The 18,860-nt window shown below is 46.0% G+C and overlaps 2 protein-coding genes across 8 annotated transcripts in view; one reads left to right on the plus strand and one right to left on the minus strand.

Annotated features, from left to right (window-relative positions):
* The window catches only part of WDFY4 (WDFY family member 4), a 267,801-nt gene that overhangs the window by 204,199 nt on the left and 44,742 nt on the right, over positions 1 to 18,860 (plus strand). The window lies entirely within an intron of this gene.
* Positions 1,611 to 18,599, minus strand: LRRC18 (leucine rich repeat containing 18). Its single transcript, XM_027962401.3, has 3 exons — positions 18,572 to 18,599; positions 6,205 to 7,062; positions 1,611 to 3,142 (listed from the first exon to the last, which is right to left on the minus strand). Exons 2-3 carry the CDS (start codon positions 6,966 to 6,968, stop codon positions 3,121 to 3,123), a joined length of 786 nt encoding a protein of 261 aa, XP_027818202.1. The 5' UTR covers positions 6,969 to 7,062; positions 18,572 to 18,599; the 3' UTR covers positions 1,611 to 3,120.

An 18,860-nucleotide genomic window follows, 5' to 3' on the forward strand; every position in this document is an offset into this window, starting at 1 on the left:
ACTGTTAGCCGCATGGAGGCTAAATTTCAAGCACTCCATCTCCCCATTCCTGCCTCTTCAGTCCCTGCTCTCCGGAGGTTGTCGCTGACGACCAGCTGGGAGGCTGAGTCTGTGACGTGCGCGGTTACTTTGATAAAGAGAGCGTCAGCCCCGTCACTGAATGGAGAACCGTGCTCCGTGGGCGTGTTGGCGAAGCACAGCCCTAGGAGGGCAGTAGCAGGGGCTGCACAGCTCAGACCCTGGGGTTCCAGCAGAACCACTAGAACCAGAGGTGAGCTAAACACCACGGGGGACGGCCAACGCCCTGGCACCGTGGAGCTTCTCACAAGGTGGCTCAATAGGCAGTGGGCAGTGGAGTCCGGTGCCCAGCGGTGAGCTCTGCCAGGGTCCTGCTCCGACCTTGTTTGGGCCCCATTTGCGTTGCTCCTTGTCTTTATTGACACATTTCCTCTTAGCTGTACTTTTATCTGAGCATGCATGCATGCTAAGATGCTTCAGTCATGTCCGACTCTTTGCGACCCTATGGACCACAGCCCGCCAGGCTCCTCTGTCTATGGGGTTCTCCAGGCAAGAATACTGGAGTGGGTTGCCATGCCCTCCTCCTGGGGATCTTCCTGACTCAAGGATCAAACCCAGGTCCTGTGTGTCTCCTGCAGTGGCAGGCCGGCTCTTTGCCACTCCTGCCACCTGGGAAGCCCTGTCCTTATCCATGACCTCAGACCTCTTTAGAGGCAGAGGTCTAACTGGAGCTCTCTCTGCACTGAGCCCGGCCCCTTTCTCCAGCCAGCTTCACCGGGTCAGCTGCTCACATGGGGTGGTGGACAGGGATATCAAAGTCCAGAATTGTGAAAGGAACACTTGGGGACTCATGGTCCCCCCGCCCCATTTGCTGTTTGTGCCTAACCAGCACCAGAAAATCTGGAGCACAGATCAAGAAGCCATTCATTGTCCTTTTATTATTTTAACATCTTTCTCAGGAATATCCAAGGATAAGATCAACATGGATAATTTCACATTAGTCCAGTGATCTGAAGTTAAGGTGCTTTTTCCCCTAAAATGCCTTAACTCTTTGGGATGGTTAACTCTTTGGGGTGGTTGAGGAACTTTAAGCTTGCCATAGTTACTCATAAGTTAGCACTTGGCAGATACAGAAAGATCTGTTTATCACTTCATATAGGCGGTAAGATTTTTTGTTTGTTTTTTAATACCAATAATATTTGGGGGCTTCCCTGGTGGCTCAGAGGGTAAAGCATCTGCCTGCAATGCAGGAGACCCAGATTCCATCCCTTGGTCGGGAAGATCCCCTGGAGAAGGAAATGGCAACCGTCTCCAGTATTCTTGCCTGGAGAATCCTATGGACGGAGGAGCCTGGTGGGCTACAGTCCACGGGGTCACAGAGTCGGACACGACTGAGCGACTTCACTATAGCTGATAAACCATGTTGTGGTAGCTTCGGGTGAACAGTGAAGGAACCCAGCCATCCTTACACCTGAATCCATCCTCCCCCAAAGCCCCTCCCATCCAGACTGGAACGCAGCATGGAGCAGAGCTCCCCGTGCTGAACAGTAGGTCTCTGTTGGCTATCTGTTTTAAATATAGCAGTGTGTACATGGTCTTTAAAATGTTTTTATTTTAAAAGAGCTGTAGACTCACAGGAAGTTGCAAAAGTAATACAGAGAGACCCTATGCAGCCTTCACTTAAATCCCCCCAATGGTTAAATCTTATGAACTCTAGTACAGTTTCAACATCAGGAACATACTGACATTAGTACAGTATGTTCGCATAGCTCTTTGTCATTTTATCATATGAGTAATTGTGGATGTTGACGGTGGTGGTTACCAGAATCTACACAAAGGCGTCTCTTATGCTGCCCTTCATGACGATGCCCACCCTCCAGTACCCGACATCATCCTTAGCCCCTGGCAACCGCTGGTCTGTTTTCCATCTCTACCATTTTGTCATTTAGAGAATTTTGTATAAATGGAATCGTAGAGTATGTGACCTGTGGAACTGGCCCTTTTTTTAAAAACTCAGATTAATGCCACTGAGACCCACCAAGCTTTGTGTATGTCGCGTGCTCCTTTTATCGCTGAGTAGTATTCCATGATGTGGAGTAAACCTTTCCCTGGCAGAAAGGAAAGAGGAAGAAAATGTAGATGCTTCATAACCAGAGCTGGTTTAACCACTTGCCTATTGAGGGAAACATGGTTGTTTCTAGTTTGCAGCTGTTACAAATGAAGAAATTGACATTTAATGTAATTATTAAGATGTTCAGTTCAGTTCAGTCGCTCAGTCGTGTCCGACCCTTTGCGACCCCATGAATTGCAGCACGCCAGGCCTCCCTGTCCATCACCATCTCCCGGAGTTCACTCAGACTCACACCCATCGAGTCAGTGATGACATCCAGCCATCTCATCCTCGGTCGTCCCCTTCTCCTCCTGCCCACAATTCCTCCCAGCATCAGAGTCTTTTCCAATGAGTCAACTCTTCGCATGAGGTGGCCAAAGTACTGGAGTTTCGGCTTCAGCGTGTTAGGTCTGCCAAATTTCAGTTTTTGTTTCCTATTTTTCTCTCTATTGTACATTTCTGTTTATTTTTCCTGCCTACCTCTGCATTACTGAAAGATTTGTTAAAATTCTGCATTGATTTACCTATAGTATTCTTGAGGTTTTTTGGTATAAATTCTTTGTACAGATTTTAGTTGCATGCGGTATTACATTATACATACTTAATTATCAGAAGCAATTGGTGTTGGGATCTTACCAGTTAAAGTGAAGTATAAAGTCCATAAATATTTTAAGTCTTAAAGTCTTCTTTTAAATCTTTAATTGTCTATAATTTATATCTATCATTTTCTTAAATATTTCCTCTATATACATTAAAAAGAAACCACACACCAAGTATTTCCCAAAGTCATTTTCACACACAGGTAATCTAACGCAAGAGAAGCAAAATTAATTTAAAAAACAAGTCAGTGGTTTGGCCAGCACTGGAGAGCCTGGCTTCCGGAATGTTCCCCTTGCCACTCTCTCTCTCTTCTCCTAACTGAGGGCTTTTCTTCTTCAGAGCTGTTTACTCTCGTTAGACGGTTAGTCTTCAAGTTTTTGCCATAAGCTACTCTAGGGTGATGTTGAGCGTATCCTGGGGATGAAGACACAAGAGGCCAAGGCAATTACTCCAAATCACGGAGGAAAGACACAGCAAGGGCAGAGGTCACACAAAGGTCACCTAGGTCATGCCTGGCTTTCAGAGAGGGTGGTTACTGGGTTAGCAGGAATGAGGGTTTTGTTCTGTTTGAAGAAAAGAGAAACCCCTGTGGTTTTCCTATCAAGTATTTTGGGGCCTAATACACTCTCTAGGAAGTAAAGGTGACTGTGGTATTTTAGGGCATGAGGAAGCATCAGCTTTAAACCTTTCCCTGACAGAAACAGGAATAAAATGTAGAAGCTTCATAACTGAGCTCTATCTCCCAGCTTCACTCATAATATTGCCAGGGTTTCCTGATGAACTGGAGGTCTAAGGTGAATGTATCCTGAGGCATATCCAAGGCCCCTGCCGCTTTATTTCTCAATCCTGGTGACACTCAACACACTTGAAACCCCTTCCTGAGACACGGCTATAAGAACAAAAGTAGCATAAAGCACCTGGAAACCAAAGATGGCAAAAGGTGTCAGTTGGAGGTAAACCCAGGAGAGGTGCTAGAGAGAGATTTCGCAAACGAAGCACAGTGGGGCAAGTTGTCACAACAGAGCAGGAGAAGGGGTAAAGGAGAAATCTGTGTTCCAGACTAAGACCCTTTGCAGGGGAGCAGGCAGATCTGTCTCCTTAGCTCACTGATTCTAAAGGAAAAGTGTCCCAAGTGGGAGGAATGGAAACGGGCAGCAGCCACACAACCAGCCATCACTTCTTGTCTGGATCGAATGCCCTCGCACGGCTTCTGTACTTCCTGGGTCAGAGAGAGCTGAACTAGCAGGAGGCTACGTAGGAACGTGCTCGAGGCCTGACATTCTAGTGGGGTCCCCTGGGCCTAAGCCATGACATCTCGCTATTCATTCCACAGTCACGTGTCCTCTACTCACGAGCAGAAGGGATTCTCAGAAATCATTTTGGACTTTAACTGAAGAAGAAGATATAAAGGGTGCCATTCAGGACTCACAAGGATGCAATGAAATGAGTTCTCTAATATATTACTGGTAGATTGCTAAATGGGTGCAAACTCTGTAAGCCGCTTAGTAGCATATATCAAAAATTGTTTTAAAAACATACGCTTTAGTACAATATGTGCAATAATGAAGCTATATCAAGGAAATAATGCAAAATATTTTAAAGATTTTAATCATACAGGCTTTACCACAAAACGATTTGGGAAATGACCTAAATGTCCAGCAAGAACTTAGTCGTGTATATCTATGCTTGACTGTCTTGCAAATGTTTTAAATTAGGGTTATTAAGACCATGCAGCCACATGTGTTTCAAAGAAAGATAAAAATGATGTGAATGTTATTATTTTAACTATGCAGAAAATATACACAGAAAGATAGCTAGTAAGGAAATCTGTCAATATTATAGCTGACTTACACTGTAGAGCTGTGGATACTTTAAGCTGCTCTATTTAAACCTATGCTGTGGTACTGTTACTTTTATAATAGACAACATTTAATAAGAAAAACTAGAAAGGGAATTTTGAATCTGTATCTTCAGAGATTTTAGAAGTATAATAGTATAGTCAAGCGTTTCTAAGGAAAATAAGCAGTGAGGCGTGAAGAAATGAAATACGCTGTCTGCTATGGTATATATAACATGAAAAAGAAAAACGTTAGTCATAACAAACTAATTGATATCTATTAATATCTCTCAGTGCTTTTCCGCTGACGACTACAAAACTTGCTGCCAGCACAGGAAACCCTTGATTTAAAACAACAAACTTTTCTAAAGTTATCTTCCTTGATCCCTTTCTTTTAGGCAGTGTAAAAGTGTCAGTGAGTGGCACAGAGGAAGTCCTCAGCTATTGTGAGTTCTGCGAGCAGATCTAGAGTGACTCATTGCACTGTCCAAAGCGGGATCTCAGCTGTGAGATGCGCTGAGCTCTAGTTCTTAGAGAGAACTGACTTATACTGAGTACTCACTCTTGTGAGCTATCTGCTTGAGACGCATGACAACCCTGGGAGCTGGGCTGGTGTTATTTCCACTTTGCAGACGAAGGAGCCAAAGCTAAGTAAAATGCCCAGGGAGGTAGCACGCAAAAAGCAAAGCTTCCCTGGGCCCAGATCTGTCCAACTGCAGAAACTTCGTCTTTTCTCTGTGCCTGCATACCGCTAGGCTCTGATCTCTTAGCTTCCTCAAACAATGAAATCATGCCCTGTCTTCTTTCTACCTGCCTTTCCTACAGGTTGCAAAGGGCAGGACAGGCTTTCCCCCGCAGCACAGTCCCTGCACTCACTAGCACAGTGCCTAGTAAGGTATTTATCTATTGACTGCAGCAACCCATATTTGCACCCATCCTTTCCTTATTCCATGAAGGTATGGAAAAGCATTGCACATAATTAGATGGGAGTGAACCTCATTCATTCACAGACGGTCAAGGGCTTGCTGGTTTAGTCTAAAAGCTACTAGAGCAAATTATGCAAATGTAGAAAAGAGAAAAGAATGGGATGGCTTTGAGCGCAAAATATTAACGCAAATACTTAATGATAATATCTGCCCAACTCTGTGGCCCAGTTTTGTCTCCTCCCCAAGACTAAACGTCCATCTTCCCTGCTACCAACCAATGCTTAGAGATGCCTGACTTTTGAAGCCCTGGCCCAAAGCATTCCAGTAGAAAAAGCTCCACACTGGGGAACTGGTAGTTGATCCTGAAACCTGTGATAATGAGACAAGATTGTGTCAGCTGCCTGGCCACAGGCTGTAGGCAAGAGAGGTCTGGGGCAAGAATGAGATGGATGGCTCTTTCCAGATTTACTGTGCCTGTACGTGTGGGTGTGTGCATGGAGAGAAGACAGAAGTGTATGAAATGGCAAAGAACGAAAAGCCCTTTGATCAACAAAATCACAAGCCAAGGAGGTAGGGAAAGGTATTTTATGGGCTTGACTGGAGAAGCTATTGCGGTGATGGCAGAGTCCCTGTTTTCTGAGGATGCAGCCCACTGTTACCTCCCCTCCCCCTCCCTTTTCCCTTCCTGCCTTAGGGTCAGGGTCCCAGGTCACCTCCAATCTTCCTGGGATTCCTTGGCCATGGAGTTGGGTGAAACCAAAGTGGAAAAGATGGCCTTTCTTGGTGCCGCCGTGGCCATGCTCTTGATTTTGTTCAGCTTGTCCCGGGCCTGCTGGCATTTTCTCAGGCAAGTTCCACACAGATCCTTCTCTTCCACCAGATATAGATTGTCCAGCCTCTTGATGGAATCCATGAACATATCCGATGACTCTGCCTTGGGAAAGGGGTTTCGCTTTGTGTTGAGCTTTTTCAGCTTGGGGAGCTTGGAGATGCTGTTGGGAACGTTACTCAGCAGGTTGTCATGGAGCCCCACCTCATGGAGCTCCTTCAGAGCGCCCAGTGTGGTGGGCACGCTGTCCAGATGGTTCAGGCCTAAGTTCACAGTGCGGATATTCTTGAGTTGATTGAGCTCCACGGGCAGCCCGTTGGTGGTCAGCCTGTTGTTGCTGACGTTGAGGTAGAGCAGAGAAGTCATCTGGCCAATGGTCTCGGGGAGCCTGTCAATGTAGTTGCTGTGCAGGTCCAGCCACCGCAGGTTCTGGAACTTGGAAATGGCGTCAGGGATCTTCTTGATCAAATTCCGGCTGAGGTCGAGCTCGTCCACATCCGTGAGTCGCAAAATACACTTGGGAAAGGTGGTAATTCCCATCTTGCTCAAGTCGAGGCGTTTCTTTCCATCAAATGTGATCTTGATACAGTTCTTGGCCACGGCGAGGGTGATCTTTTTGCCCTTGGGGCCCTTCACTCCCTTGGCCATGTTCTTTTAGTAAAGGAGTGTGTTTGATATGTTGTTCTGATCGACTGGTGTTCAGTTAGAGGAAATATCTCATGCAACTGCTAGAAGATAGACTCTGGTAAAAAGAGAAAAAAATGTCCAGTCAGATGCTGTGAGGATACTGGACTGCCCCCAAATCATAATGCTTTACTTCTAATGGTTTAAAAGGAGAGAAAGAGGAGAGTGGAGAGAAATTAGGCCATTAGTAGAAGGAACCTAGCCGAAGACCTTCAGCAAATTGAATGCCCTCCTCACACCTCGTGCTCCCAGATGTAGAATGGGAGGTTCAAGGTTGGCTTGAAGGATGTTCAGTGCCCCTCTGGCTATGCCATTCCCTGGATTATTACCTACACCCCCTTCTGGGTGAGTGTTGGGGGCGGAGTAATGTCTTGGATATGTGCCCTTTCCCCAATCCTCATATAAATCTAGTCTTTTCTTAGAGTTATCCTATGAATCCCTAGGGTGGGACTGCTGAGTTCTCAGAAGCAATATAGCCTTGATATAAGGAAATAAGGCGGGAGGAGTTAATAATGACTTACATATGACATCTCTCTTCACCTTGTGGACCCAGAGGAGCTAGTCACTGCTCCCATAATTGCAGTGTGATAAAAGTGGCACAGGAAAGCCCCCAAGTAGCAGAAGGTGTATTCACCATGCCCATGAGCACAGAGGAGAGGGGCAGGGTGGAGCCTGGAAGAGCAGAAGGCCATGCTGCGTTTTTGCACCTCCAACCCCCTTGTCTTCTGCCCCTCACGTCCTTCACACTGTGATTCAACTGTGGACACCTCTGCACCAACAGATGCGATAGGGCTGCCACAGCCAGGACCGCTAGGACAGTTAGGACGGCCGCACAGTTAGGACTGCCTCCATCAGCAAAGTAGCACACACAGAGTGACAGTGATTCTAGCCTCAGAAGACTTGCTTAGAAGTCCAGTCCTACCACAAAGAAGGTTCTTTAATTTCGGTGCCTCAGTTTCCTCATTTGTGAAAACAGCCCCCTTTAAGAACTCTTGAAAGTGAAAGTAAAGTCGCTCAGTTGTGTCCGACTTTTCATGACCTCATGGACTGTAGCCTACCAGGCTCCTCTGTCCATGGGATTTTCCAGGCAATAGTACTGGAGTGGATTGCCATTTCCTTTTCCAGGGGATCTTCCCAACCCAGGGATGGAACCCAGGTCTCCCACACTGTAGACAGACGGCTTACCGTCTGAGCCACCAGGGAAGTATGGAGTATAAATTAAACTCTAAAGTGCTACACCAGTGCCTGGTACATAGGAAAAGCCTGATTTATGTTAACTCTTACATATTATTGTCAGGACCTTTGCACATACTAATTTTAATTCTCAACAATCAAGTAAGATCCATAGGCTTAGCCCCATTATAAAGAGAAGAAGACTGAGGCTCAGGAGTGAGGAAGGTCTACAGTTAGGAAGAGGATGCAACTGGCCTGCCTATTCTAGAAGCTCTTTTCTTTTCTACAACTTGGTGTCTCTTGCTTGCTGATTTTCTATTCTGGATCAAGTTCCCCCTGAGAAGCATGCTGTCAGGAGACAAAGGCGCTGCCTCCATTTCCCTGCAGGGATGGGTGGGGAGGTGCTCTGCACTTTCCCTGCTTCATCATCCAGGCCCTTGATCGGGAGCTGTGTTTGTGCAACACACGGAGGGCATGCATGCTCGGTTGCTCAGTCGTGACTGACTGTTTGTGGCCCCACGAGCTGTAGCCCACCAGGCTCCACTGTCCATGCGATTTCCCAGGCAAGGACATTGGAGTGGGTTGCCATTGCCTCTTCCCGGGAGGAAATCCACATTCAGACAGAACCAAACTACTCAAAATTAAAAAGAAAAAAACAACATGTTGCCTACTGGGAAATAGCAATATGAATTATTACAGGCTTCTCACTAGAAACTGTGGAGGCCAGAGGTAACTGGAAAAAACATTTTCTAAATAATGTTGAGAAAAAGAACTGTCAAACAGACCGTTAATGAAGACATCCTTTATGAATGAAGGCGAAATAGATAATCTCAGATGAATGAAAAATAAAGGAATCTTTAGATGAAAGAGAAACTAGAGAGAAGCTTGAACTTTGAGAATAAGGGAAGAGCAATGGAAATGATAAATGTCTGATAAATGTAATAGGCTGTGTTTTTTATCCTTTTACAATTTTTAAAACACAAGTGATGGCTGAAAGCAAAAACTTTAACTGTCAATGTATGTAGATGGGATACATATGACGACTACAACATAATGGGAGAAGTTAATGAGACCTAGATGGTAGGTAAGATTTTTAAGTTGTTTTGGAAATAGTAAAATTTAATTCTCAGTAAGCTATAGAAAGATAAGTATGTATATTTTAATCTCCAGAGCAATCAGGTAGATTATAAAATAAAAGATTCAGTTATATGCCATCTCAGTTTAAATAAACAAAAGTAAGTTAAACTAAAAGAATGGGGAAATAAACTTACTATGCAAAGACTAAAGGAAAAGTGGAGTGAAACTTTTCATGACTTCGAATTTGGCAAAAGTCTAACCCATAAAAGGAACTATTGACAATTTGGACTTCGACAAAATTTGAAATCCTTGCTCTGAAAGACAAACAAAACCCCATATCCATCAAAGAACTGGCATCCAGAATTTATAAAGAACTCAAGGTCAGCAATAAGAAAATAACAATACAATTTTTTTTAATGCCCAAGAGATTTAATGAAACGTTTCACTATAGAAGTTGTATGGATGGTTAATAAGCCACAAAACCCCAAAGCATTGCTCAGCATCATTAGTCACTAGGGAAAATGTAGATGAAAATCACAGTCAGATACCACTGCACAGTTACTAAAACGCCTAAAACAGAAACAAACAAACATAAAAACCGATAACACAAAGATTTGGTGACGGTGTGGAGCAACGAGAATGCTCACATATTGCTGATGGGGATTCAAAATGGTAATATCACCACGAAAAAAACTGTTTGGCAATTACTGATAAAAGTAACCATACACTTATTATATGACCCAGCATTTCCCCAACTAAATACTAAACCCCTACCCACCAAAGCCAAAAACTCAGGTTCCCATGAAAACTTGTTTATAATCGCTCTATTCACGTCTGTCACAAAGGGAAACAAAAAATCTGAAGGTCTTTCAGTGCATGGATAGATAAGAAGTTGTGGCTTATCCTTATAATTAGTACTATTAAGCATAAAGAGAGCAAGTCTATTGATACATGCAACAACTTGGATGACTCTCAGAACCATCCTGCTAAGTAAAAGAAGACAGTCTTAAAAGTCTACATAATGAACGAGACCATTTATATAGCTTTCTGGAAACGTCACAACCATAGGTGCAGAAACCAGATTGGTGCTTGGTTGCCAGGGACTGGGGATGGGGAAGGTTTGACAGCAGACCAGCACAGGTGAGTTTTCTAGACTGCTGGAGCTGCCTGTACCCAGACTCTGGTGGCGGTTACATGAAGCTGCACGTGTTAGAGCTCAGAGAAGTAGATACAAAAAAACCATATACTGACTTTATTGCAGGTAAATTTAAATTAAAAAAAAAAAACCTCAATAGACTATTTCTGGCATAATCTACTTCCCATTCTCAGCCTGACTGGGAAGTCTGATTTTTTTTTCATGCCCCAATGTTTTGCCTTTGACTGTGTGAATCACAACAAACTGTGGAAAATTCTGAAAGAGATGGGAATACCAGACCACCTGACCTGCCTCCTGAGAAATCTGTATGGAGGTCAAGAAGCAACAATTAGATCTGGACATGGAACAGACTGGTTCCAAATCAGGAAAGGAATACGTCAAGGCTATATATTGTCACCCTGCTTATTTAACTTATATGCAGAATACATCATGAGAAATGCTGGGCTGGATGAAGCACAAGCTGGAATCAAGATTGCTGGGAGAAATATCAATAACCTCAGATATGCAGATAACATCACACTTATGGCAGAAAGCAAAGAAGAACTAAAGAGCCTCTTGATGAAAATGGAAGAGGAGAGTGAGAAAGTTGGCTTAAAGCTCAACATTCAGAAAACTAAGATCATGGCATCTGGTCCCATCAGTTCATGGCAAATAGATGGGGAAACAATGGAAACAGTGACAGACTTTATTCTTTTGGGCTCCAAAGTCACTGCAGATAGTGACTGCAGCCATGAAATTAAAAGACGCTTACTCCTTGGAAGAAAAGTTATGACCAACCTAGACAGCATATCGGAGAAGGCAATGGCACCCCACTCCAGTACTCTTGCCTGGAAAATCCCATGGATGGAGGAGCCTGGTAGGCTGCAGTCCATGGGGTCACTAAGAGTCGGACACAACTGAGCGACTTCACTTTCACTTTCATGCATTGGAGAAGGAAATGGCAACCCACTCCAGCATTCTTGCCTGGAGAATCCCAGGGATGGGAGAGCCTGGTGGGCTGCTGTCTATGGGGTCACACAGAGTCGGACATGACTGAAGCAACTTAGCAGCAGCAGCAGCAACAGACAGCATATTAAAAAACAAAGATGTTACTTTGTCAACAAAGGTCAGTCTCGTCAAGGCTATGGTTTTTCCAGTAGTCATGTATGCATGTGAAAGGTGGACTATAAAGAAAGCTGAGCACCGAAGAATTGATGCTTTCGAACTGTGGTGTTGGAGAAGACTCCTGAGAGTCCCTTGGATAGCAAGGAAATCTAACCAGTCCTTCCTAAAGGAAATCAGCCCTGAATATTCACTGGAAGGACTGATGCTGAAGCTGAAGCTCCAATACTTTGGCTACCTGATGCGAAGAGCTGACTCATTGGAAAAGACCCTGATGCTGGGAAAGATTGAAGGCAGGAGGAGAAGGGGATGACAGAGGATGAGATGGTTGGATGGCATCATAGACTCAATGGACATGAGTTTGAGAGAACTCCAGGAGCTGGTGATAGACAGGGAAGCCTGGCATGCTGCAGTCCATGGGGTCACAAATAGACACCCCTGAGCAACTGAACTGAACTGAACTAAATGTTTTGCTTGTACAGGGCATCCACATGTGTATCGTGTGGGCACTGCTGGGGTATGTACGCATGCAACCATGTGTATGGACAGGCGCACTGTGGGGAACAGCATATCAGAAAAGCTGTAAAAAATCGTGATTAAACAAACACGGACTGAGATGGGGAGCCTGTGCTCCAGTCAGGCTCATCAATGCCTTCTCATGGTGAGGTCGCCAGATTTAGCAAATAAAGTTGCAAGATACCCCATCAAATCTGAGCTCCAGATAAACAATGGACAGTTTTGAGTATACATATGTCCCAAACACTGCATAGTAATGTATTTTATTTGGCAACTCTGAAAGTATAGTTGGGTCTGAAAGCATAGCAGAGTTCCCTTTGTCCATGATTCTTGTTACTTCTTCGGGTCTAATCTGAGCCAAGTCCATATGCTTATCCCTGCATTCAGCCATTCATTTATACACTCATTCAGCAAGTTTATCAAGAGCCTACTAGGCACCAAGTCTCTGTGTTATTTATACAGGTAAACAATAAACAGGGCCAGTTTCTAAACTCAAAAAGTTAACATCTAGATTGTTACTGATTCTGGCCACTGGTTCTCCTGAGCCCCCAAAAGCCCAGGCTGTCTTTTGTATTTCTTACATTTAATTAAGACAAAGTTCAGCTCAGGGAGGACAAGCACGGCAAGCAAGGGCAGAAGGCCCTAGTTGGGAAGAATGCTTCCCATAGACAGGAGATTCAACCAGTTAAGCCCAGCTGTGCCTGCTCCCCAAAGCCCGCGTGCACCATGGTAAGAAGCCTCTCAGCTCTGATGACTGATGGGGAGGAAGCAGCATGGAGCTGTCCACAGAGGCTTCTCCAAATGGGCCCTTTGACTCAGAGCCTGCTCAGTCATTCATCACCTGCAGGCAAGAAGGGGCTAGCTGGGATAACACATTTCTCCTCTTTCTCAGCACATATGGGCCCCCCGACAGCCCAGGCCAGAAGCAGCCTGCTGAGTCCCACCGCCCCCCCCCCACCATGTTTCTCCTACTTTGTCTGTCTGGGATGCTTGCTCTTAGCTAGGGAAGGCAGGGTGTATTGCTCAGGGTCCATTCTGACCCTGTGAGAGCTGCTGAAAGCACACCAGTGCCAGGAACCCCCAGAGCCCAGGGACATCCATCCCTTGTTTTATTCAGCTCTGAATGGTCAGCATCCTGCCTAGGTCTGCCCACTGGGTAGGAGGATACGTACTGGCTAAAGAAGCGTGAAACAGATGATCTTTCAGTGCAGCTGAATCTCACTGATGACCTGTCTTTATCAATTCATAGAATCTTCAAATATCAGTGTAGGGTCAATCCACACAAGGGCAATTATAGGGAGAAAGAAATGTAAATACATAATCAGACAGATGGATAGGTAGATAGATAGACAGTTGGATGGACAGACAGAATGATGGTCAGAGAGACAGATGGAGGGTAGTCGAATAATAGATTTCATTTCACATGAACAGCTTAGAAACGCAAATAGAAGTCTCTAAATATACTGTCTTTTTGTTTTATACAGTTGGTTTTTATACTTTATTAAAACTGGTCCAGTTGGTTTGACTTTAATTTCTAATTAATTTTTCTATCTAGTCATTGTGAATCAACCAGCATGGTGGGACACCCCATGGATATCTAAATTAAAAATGTTAATGGCAACTTATATTTTAAAACCATCAGAATATCTGCAAGCATTTTCAGTTGTAAGATCATTATCTTTCACTAGAATACTAGAATTTATCTGATGCTTCACACTCATCTATCTTTATATTTTTAAGAACAATTTTATATATATGTGTGTGTATGTGATGTCTTTAAACAGTTTGCTAACACGATCTCATAATTATTTTACCCTTTTCATTGATGCGGTGAGAGCAGGAGAGACATCTTGTGGAGCGGGAACCCCCAAAGTCACCTCTGTTTCACAACCCGTGTTTGGGACTAACTTAGGAAGCTTTGTGTCGTGTAGGGGAGAAATCTCTTTTGCTTGTGGGACATCTCTTAAGAGGAAGTAATGCAAATTTCCCTCAGTGAAGTCAGTCGTTCAAAAGTCACTCATTATTCTCTCTCCTGACTCTAATAAGACACATTCATAGATATGTAGGAGGAGAGCCTCGCCTCTGCTGTGACGTCCCGTGAGCCTGCAGATCGCTCCCCACGTCCCCCACCCCTTCCCAGACTGAGCTGTTCCTTCACATGAGAAGCCCTGCGGCAGGTGGAGATGCGGGCGGTCACCTTGGCGCTGTCTGTCAGTGGGATGTCTAGAACCTTGGCCAGACCTCCAAAACAGGCACGCATGTTTGACTCAAGAGCCATCGGAGCTGGGGGAAAGAATTACTCTGTGTCCAGAGCCCACTCTGGGCCAGGAGCGGTGTTTTCTACAGCTAGGTCTGACTCTTGGAGTATAGACTCGCTGGAGGTATAGACATGAGGTGCTTTTGTTTTTTCCACTTCTGCCCCCAGCTATATTGAGCTCTGCTTTCCTGTGGGCAGAAGGACAGATTGCTAGGAAGCGGACAGGCTAGAGGGAGAAAGATTTCCGTGCGGTTCCCGGCAGTGCCCCCAGCAGACGCTTGGTGCAGCTGATGGAGGGAAATGAGGGTGGCAGGCAGGAGGGATGAGATCCTACAGGGACCCCATGACAGTGAGGGCTTTCTGAAATCAGCCTTGGAGATGCTTCACAATGTCAAGAGCCACTTACTACTCTTCATTCAGGTGATATGTACCAAAGTAACTATTGCCAGCATGCTGCTGGGCCCTTTCTGTAGCTCTAATCTCCATAGCAATCATGCAAGTGTCCATCCTATTTTTAATATAAGAGAGTTAAGGCTCAGAGACGTGAAGTGACTTCCCCAAGTTCACAAGACAACACAGCTCAGCTAAGCCTAGGTTCCCCAGGTGTTACACACCCACAAGCCTGGGTGTGTAATGCCAAGGTGTACGGGCTTCCCAGTGTCCTGCCTCTCTTTTCCCCCAGTTGCCTTGCTCTAGGCGTCTTGCCTGTTGTTCCACTGTCTAGGGGCCAGTGTGTGGGGTTCTTGTCTTCACATATGCGTGTATATGTGTATAGATCTGAATGTGGTTGAATAATGTGAATTTCAAGTTATTTTAATAGCATTAGTGGAGTCATTTAAATGTAAGACCTTGAAGATCAACAATGAGATGGGGCGGGGAAAGTTTAATGCTACCAGCCGGTTCATTTAATAGGTGTGTGCCCCCTCCTTCCATGGGATTCTCCAGCCAAGAATACTGGAGCGGGTTGCTATTTCCTTCTCCAGGAGATCTTCCCAACCCAGGGATTGAACCCGGGTCTCCCGCATTGTAGGCAGACACTTTACCATCTAAGCCACCAGGGAAGTCTAAATAAATTTTATACATATCCTTTCTTTTTTTTAAAAAAAAAGGAAAGCATGTATTAGAAATTTTAAAAATTATTGTATGTTACTATTCTACTTGTATATCTTCTTAGAATTTTACCAGTATTCCCATAACATGTTGTATAAAAATAAACTGAAATAATTTGACCTCTTAAAAAAAATGAGGACGAGAGAGTGATGATGGAGACAGAAACCTGTTGTTCCTGAGTCCCTCCGGTGCCCCGGGCTCCCGTGATGCGGGCCTCCTTAAAGATTCCGTTTGTCATCCAGCACGGCCTCAGAACGCTAGCCCACTGCATTCCCACATGCCCCCCAGAGAAGCTGGCCCCCTGCTGCCCTGGCAGCGGGGGAAGGGTGTCTGCCTGCGTGCGGGCCCTGAGGCGCTGTGTGTGTCACCAGAAGTGCCTTCCATGGCGTGGCCTCGCCTGAAAAGCGAACACTTGCAAGACGCGATTCCACGAGTCCCGAACTGCAGCCTTTGTCCGACCCACGATCTGTCCGCCCCTCCACGGCCCCAGCACACACAGTCTCCCACGCACACCCAGCCTTCAGAGGCCCGTCACGCCACCTTCACAAAGCAAGTGCCCCTGCCGTGCCGTTTCTTTAGTCCTCATGACTTCCTGAGGCAGGAATATTCCTGCTACCCAAAGATAAGGACCTGGGGGTGAGGTGGGCGTAAAGCAGTTTATCCAAGCTCACGCCGCTCAACTTAATCCAGGGCTTCTGGGCGGGAGGTTCCTCCTGTGACATCAGAGCTGCGGCAGACAGAGTGTCTGTACGGAAGGTTCACTTCATCTGGTGATGATCCGGTTAATTTGACCAACACAGCGCTAAGGATTTTATATTACACATGGACAGGTTCCACCTCTAGTATTATTTACTTCTCTATCCTCAGCACCTATGTGGGGCTGCACAAGGGCTGCCTGGGAAGCCATCATCTGTCAAATGGGCCCCTTCCCCCTGGAGGGTAATAAGAATTCAACTTTTATTTGAAGCAAAAGTTCCCAGGGGGTCACATGGCCCAATAGCAAAAGATTATGATTTCTTATTGGTTTAATAGCATCTATTTAGTAATTCTGAAAATGCTTTGTTTTAATTGGATTTGCTAAAGGAACAAAAGGGAATAGGTGCCTTACAATTAAAATAAAATATTAAGATTATTAGTTTAACAGCCTAGAAATGCCTTGTTCATCAACCAACATGTTCAAAGTACACAAAGCAATCGACACCCAGAAAGCAAAGAACCAAAGTCAGTGCTGGTGCCTTTAAACCCCAAGAGGTGAGCATTAATTCAGTTTCAATCAACTAATTCAGTTTCAATCAACATGGTTTAAACACTGCTATTGCCAGACAGACACAATTGCATTTTCTCACAGCCAGGCCCTCCTTCGCAGATAAAGGAACTGGGCTCAGAGAAGCAGCTTGGCAGGGAGAAAGGACCTGCCAGCTAAGGCAGCTAAGGCAGGGCCTTAGAGCCCCATGGGTTGCCACCCAGCTCCCCATGTGCCATCCTGTGACCCTGAGCAGTCTGAGGAGCCTCGCTGAGCTTCGGCCTCCACTTCTGTAGATAGAATTATAAACGTGGCTGCTTCTGAAGGGCGAGGTAAGGGTGAGTGAGGACCATGAAGACCTCTGTTGTGGCTGTGGGGGACGGGGTGCAGAGCGGAGCCATGGCTGGACAGGACCACACACTGATGACCGTGGAGCCAGGACACCAGGATTCCAACTGGGTAGAAACCTGATTCAGACCCCGCCGCTCAGCATCCTTCCTTGCTGGGGCATCCCTGCCTCCCAGGGGCAGACTTTGGGTTGCTCTGTCTGAAAGACAGACAGCTCCTCTGAGGCACAATGCCTCACACCCCAACCAGGACCCCAGAGTGGGGGGCAGTTCTCAAGTGTCCAACGATACCTGCAATTTTCTGCACCACGCCCCTCCTGGCCCCAGTGAGAACTCGCTGAGGGGTGGACACGGTGCAGATTCAGGTATACCCCAGCAGTGTGCACTGCCAGACACCCCCGTGCGGTACCCCCATCTGCTATAGGACAAGCGCCAGCATTGAGAAAGCCTTTGCTATAAACCTGCCCACTTGTGAGGCTGCGAGACACCTTGAAGGGGAATGTGGAAGCTTGGAGGCCAGTAGAGCTGGGCTCCATCCCTACCCTCACTGACAATCTGACTTTAATCGTGAGCTCAGTTTACTAATCTGAAAAATGGGTTAGAAAATTGCAGGTTTTTGTGAAGATTGAGGTGATGACTCTATGCTAAGTGATTATGTGTTAAATGGCACTCAGTGAGTGGTAATGTGCTTCCTAGCACCTTTATGATGGCGAATAATGCTGATAAATTCACCCACCAGCACCATATTGACCGCCTCCTTCAAATTACTGCACACAGGCCAGGCATTTTACAGACACTATAACTAATTCTTACACCTGCCTGATGTATTTATTGATTTTGATCTCCACTGGACAGATATGGCACCCGAGGCTCAGAGAGGCTAAGTGGCTCATCCAAACTCCCGGAGACTCGAAGTAGCAGCACCTACCTTTGCCTGTGGTAGAAATAGGGACATGAAGTGTGTAGTCTAGAGTGTTCCATGCTGAGTACCTCCTTGCACAGTCCACCCCAGCCTGAGACTCAACCAAGTGTTTATAGGTTCCGGGGTTCAGGATCATTCAAAGAAGGGGTTCAGGATCACTCAAAGAAAGGGTTTGCCTCTAGACTTCTCAAAAGACAGACTGTGCTCTAAACCCCAGCACAGTCAGCAGTCATCAGGGTCCCTTCGCAGGCTCCAGCCTCCAGACTGAGTGAGTTTCCTTAGGGGGTGATTGGCTGGGTGAGGAGTGGTACACTCTCGTCTCCACCTGCTTGTGGAGCGGGAAACAACACTCAAGAGGACTCAGACTCTGAAAGGTCGTCAAGGTGACCCCAAAGGCCCACGGATCCCCACACTAACCTCCCAAGCTTGTCCATGGCCCAGGTGCCTGAGGACGCCAGCAAGGTGCCCTCCCTGCCTGGGGCTCAGGGCCGGCTTCCTTCCCTGCTATGTAATGAATCAGCTGGCATCTGGGGTTTGTAAATAAAGCACACCAGGGAAGCCTGCATTTCCAAAGTTGCTTGCTTAGAGCAGGAGAGAAAAAGAGTTTAAAGAGGTACTGTTTGGCAGAGTTAAAGTAAAATAAGTGCCGCCAGAGGAAAGCTTACCCTGTTGTCCGGTTCTTCCTCCTCAACTGTGAAACTTTGTCACCAGGCAACAAGCGACCTGGCGTTAATTAGCATAATCTTGACGCCAGCCCGCAAGGAAGGCAGGGTTGAAAGGGTCTCCAGGACAGGGTCTGGGGCCTCAGGGGCTTGTAGAGGGCTTCCTCCTGGTTTCTCCCAGCAGTGCCCCAGGGATTACAGTACGGGACAGCTGCTTTCCGTGGTGACTGCCGGAAGTGCACGTTGCTAACAGAAGGGAAAGAGCCATGCTTGCCTCTTTGAAGGGACAGAT

The sequence above is a fragment of the Ovis aries genome, chromosome 25 (assembly GCF_016772045.2).
Source record: "Ovis aries strain OAR_USU_Benz2616 breed Rambouillet chromosome 25, ARS-UI_Ramb_v3.0, whole genome shotgun sequence".
NCBI lineage: Eukaryota > Metazoa > Chordata > Mammalia > Artiodactyla > Bovidae > Ovis > Ovis aries.